The sequence below is a fragment of the Bidens hawaiensis genome, unplaced genomic scaffold (genome assembly GCF_021521415.1).
Source record: "Bidens hawaiensis isolate Kalapana, Puna unplaced genomic scaffold, B.hawaiensis_p1.1 tig00015212_1, whole genome shotgun sequence".
NCBI classification, from domain to species: Eukaryota; Viridiplantae; Streptophyta; class Magnoliopsida; order Asterales; family Asteraceae; genus Bidens; species Bidens hawaiensis.
In genome coordinates this window covers 45268-50094 of record NW_027492353.1, presented here as the reverse complement: position 1 = coordinate 50094, position 4827 = coordinate 45268, and the positions used below count along the sequence as shown (strand labels likewise).

The 4827-nt window shown below is 33.3% G+C and overlaps 1 protein-coding gene across 1 annotated transcript; it reads left to right on the top strand.

Moving 5' to 3' along the window:
• The first annotated feature begins 354 nt into the window (after window positions 1–354).
• LOC143548656 (transcription factor bHLH157-like) lies at window positions 355–3491 on the top strand. The gene is made up of 10 exons (XM_077039761.1): window positions 355–494; window positions 936–1025; window positions 1120–1222; window positions 1314–1355; window positions 1480–1542; window positions 1638–2513; window positions 2608–2709; window positions 2783–2923; window positions 3011–3142; window positions 3274–3491. The coding sequence occupies exons 1-10, from the start codon at window positions 385–387 to the stop codon at window positions 3463–3465; spliced, it is 1851 nt and encodes a 616-aa protein (XP_076895876.1). The 5' UTR covers window positions 355–384; the 3' UTR covers window positions 3466–3491.
• The last annotated feature ends 1336 nt before the right edge of the window (window positions 3492–4827 follow it).

Genomic DNA, 4827 nt, shown 5'->3' with positions numbered 1-4827 from the left:
CACACCAGAGATCCCTTTAATAGGTCGAGAATTTTAGCTTTGTTTTCTCATAGAATAACAGCTTTTTCTACACCAATTTCTAGTCCTTTCATTTTACACATTTTCTTTAAAGTTTAACCTACTTGAATATAATATATAAGCAAAGCTTCCATAACCCAAAAAACCTTAGAAACCCTTCATATGTTTGTTTCTGGACAAACACAAAATATTAAGCCACAGCTTTAGCTTTTTCTGATCAAACAAACACCACAAATTACTTTCCCAAAGCACTTATTGTTTCAACTTTGTCTAGTGGAAGGAGAACAAGACCTTTGCTTTCTTGCAGAGTTTAGTAGCAGAAGTAGAAAGAGTGTTGTTCAAAGATCTCTAGATCTTTCTCTGCTAATGGCTACAACACAGAAAGATTCAACTGTTGCAAATGTTATCAAGAATCTTTGTTGTTCTTATGGATGGTCTTATGGTGTTTTGTGGAGCTTTGACCAGTCAAATTCCATGTATGACTTTTTTATCTCTCTCTCTCTCACACATAGATATATACATCACAGATGTATATACATGCATATACATATATATATATGTGTGTGTGTATATATATATATGTTTGTGTGAGTTAACCATTTATCCAAAGTTCATAGTTTCATCATTTCTGTAAATTTCTTGTTTTTTTATGTTTATTAATAAATTAATTTTTTTTTTGTGGGGGGGGGGGGGGGGGGGTTAGTTTTTGTTAGCATCATGACATAATGTGGTTGAACATGGTGAATCCATACATTAATTCTAGTAAATGAATATTGCCCAACTTCATAAATTCACTTTTTACAATTAATTTTATTTTCTGAATTGATTTGATTAAATAAATTTGTATATTCTCTAATATCTGTGTTAATTATGTATTTAAACTTATCTTTAAATATTTTCTTTGGTTTTGTTACCAGATTGTTGACTATACAAGATGCTTACTTTGAAGACCATATAAAATGTCTAATTGATGATTTGCTTTTACAATCACCCATGTTTGTAGGAGGGTAAGCACATTTTCTTTAATCTTTGTGTAAAACAACACAAATAATAATAATAATAATAATAATAATAATAATACTTTCTTTAAATATTTTTAAGGTTGATTGGACAAGCTGCTTTAAATAAAAAGCACCTGTGGATATCCTCAAAAGATAATTACATGGGACAAAATTCTTCAGGTTCAATCTGGGATATGTTTCAGGTATTAATTCGTTCGTCTATTTTAATCTACAAGCACTTGTTATAAACATAAAATGTACCTAAACAATCATGCTTTTTTTTTTAATTTTCAGGATGATTCGAAATTTTTCCGACAATTTTCTTCGGGTATAGAGGTAATTTATTTATTTAATTTCAACTTAAAGAGGCTACATTGGTACCACCATGGTTGCACCTTGTGGGCCTATTTTTGTGATCTTGATTCATGACATAAACTTTTCTTTTACTTTAATCTTGCAGACAATTGCAGCAATCCCTGTGGAACCACAAGGTGTGATACAATTTGGGTCCACTAATTATATGGTTAGTAAGCAAAGTATTAAAAAAAGTTTTTAACTTTTATTTCCATGTTAACTTAGTATGTGTAGATCTAATGAACTGCTTTTGTTGTTGTTCAGATTGTGGAGAATATTGAGTTTATAAATCAAACAAAAAGAATCTTTAATGAAATTGCTAATGGAAATGTTTCAAATGTTCCAACAAGTTCATATTTGATATCATCAGAAGATCGGTTTTCGGTTAACCAAACTTCTTTTGGTTTTCCACAACAATCTCAGTCTATGTTTCTTGATCATAATCAGTCCGATATGTTTGACTTGTCAACGGATTTCGGTATCATGGATAACTTTTTCCAAGCAGGCAATTTCGATATCTCTCAATGGTGCCCTCTTGATGAACAAGTCAAACCTTTGACTTTTTCTACTACAGATGTTGACTTGTTTGGAAATACAGGAGATTTAGGAGACATTGTAACACCAGTCATAAATGGAAATGGTTTCGATTTCGGTTTCGGTTACGACTCATACAATTCGGGGTGTGTATCGGGGTCAAAGTCAAGTCAAAGTATCGAAAACGGCGTAAATGACTCGCTTACTCTTCCTCCAAAGAAAGGGTTGTTCTCCAATCTCGGAATCAAGGAGCTTTTCGAGGGAGTTTCCGGTACTTCAACATCTTGTGTTGAGGATCAAGCGTTGTCGTGTTCAAAAAGACGGAAAACCGGGAATCCCATATGGGAAACGGGCTCGTTACAGCCCGTTTTATATAACAAGAGTTTTGGGCAGAAAAGCGGGCCCATTTTTAAGTCAGAGCCATGGTTGGGTGACAGTTATAGCATGGATGGTTCAAGCACAATATCGCAAGCTAAGAAGCCGGTCGAACCCACAAAGCCCACTAAGAAAAAGGCCAAACCAGGCACTCGGCCCAGGCCCAAAGACCGACAAATGATCTTGGACCGTATGGCTGAGTTAAGAGAACTCATTCCAAATGGTGCAAAGGTAACCTTAAAAAAAGTTAAAAACACACAATATTGTAAGTATAATAAGTATATGAAACATATTTATACTCTTTACTAATTAGTTAATTATACAGATGAGCATTGACTGTTTGTTGGACCGAACGATAAAACATATGCTTTTCTTGCAAAGTGTAACTCAACACGCTGACAGAATCAAACAAGTTGATGAACCAAAGGTGAATATAGTTCTTGTGACAAACATCATAATTTTAAAGTGTCTTGTTTTCATAAAATGATGAATTTTTGCAGCATAATGGCGTCGCTCAGAACGATTATTTGAACGATCCAAGCAATAATAATGTGACATGGGCATGTGAATGGGAAAATCAAACTATGTTTTGTCCATTAAGAGTTGAGAACCTTAGTACTCCAGGACAAATGCTCATAGAGGTAAAACTGTAAAAGTAACACACATATTATTCATTATGCATGTTTGTGAAGTTGAACGAACTCTAACCGCAAAATGTTTTGATGCAGATGATATGTGGAGAACACGGGTTTTTTCTTGAAATAGTGGATGTAATCCGTGGATTTGGTTTGACCATTTTGAAGGGTGTGATGGAAGCACGCGAGGAAAAGATATGGGCTCGGTTTATAGTTGAAGCTGAGGTAAATTTTTGTACAACAATCATTCATAAAATGTTTAAACATGGGAATAGTTTGAGGTTTTATATTAATTTGAATTTGTTTAAAATTATTTATTTATTTTTTTTTATTAAAATTGCATATTTGTTTTATAGGCGAAAAGGCATGTGTCGAGGCTTGAGATATCTGCAGCACTTGTTCAACTTCTACAAACACTGGGATCTAATGACAACCATCTTGATAACAAGATCATGCAAACTGGGAACTCTCTACTTAACGCTTTCCATCATTCCGATATGCAACTTCCTGTCAGTTTAGCAGACGCAAGGTATCGCGTGGACTTATAACAATATAACATTGTTTATAAGGATACCATGAATTTGCTAGTGTCTTTATAGTTTTTAGTTGATTTCTTTTGGCAGTTTTCAGAATTTAAGTGTTGATAGTTTGAAACTAACATGAAAGAACAAAGAACCAATATAATTTGTAGGCTGATAGCCACCTTGTGATTAGTTATAACACATGGGCTTTGGTTGCTTTTAAATGTTGCATTGGTTATTGGTGATTTTAGTATCATCAAGTTATATGGGCTTTGATACGAGTTAGGAGGCGCGGAGCATATGTTTGTTCAATATTGTTATGCACCTAATTTTTATTATTATTTTTGGGGGGGGGGGGGTTGGAATATAGGGATGAGATTGGTGTCGTACCGGTACCAAATTTCTGAAACAGTGGGTACCGAATACCATGCCAAATTTATTAGTTCGGTATCGGTACTCACTAAGAAAATTGGATACTTTATGGTATTAGTATTGTACCATAACTGTACCAAAAATATCCGATATTGAATTTCTGGGAGAGTGAGTACCGAAATAACGTACCAATTTTTTGGTATGGTAACAGTTGTTCATCCCTACCACTAATGACCGTTATCAAGTCTTTCTAAAAAAAATTAAGCTAAATAGCTAAGGTAAGTAGGATTCGTATCAGGCATTTGGTATATCACATGTTTCATTTGATTATATGAAATAAAACACATGGATTTTGTTCTGAATTAAATTAACGTTAACTTAATTTGTAATCAAATTAGAGAGACGGATATAAGGGACACAGAAACACGAGACAAGAAACAAGTGATCACATATGTGTTAAGATTGATAATTAACTATACTAGAAAGTTACATAGACCTAACTTTGTTTAACACTAGTAAATGATGTATAAATGACTAGACGTTGCAATTATATATATCAAATCTGTAACGAATAATACTAATGGAGTTAGCATACATGAAGTGATTGTAAGCAATTACCAAAGTATTAACGTGACACTACAATTATATATTTATTTAGTAACGAATGAAACCAATAGAGTTGGTATAAATTGAGTTATCCTAGTAAATTATGTCTTTCATCACCACAACACATGTCAAACACACTTCCATAATCAAATAATTCGCAACAAAATTAACAAAAGGATATCTCTATGTTTCATTTTCTCTCTTAATTAATTTGATATGGACTGATTGGTTTAGTGGGCTTCGTGGGCCAGCCCATGAACTAATTTCGTGCATAATTCTTCAATATATTAAATTCGGCCCAATCTAAATTCATCATTTCATCCAACTTATTCCAACCTCATATTTCCAATTCCATATTACACACCTCTTAGATTTCACATTCAAATAAAAATTAACACTCAAATACTAGGC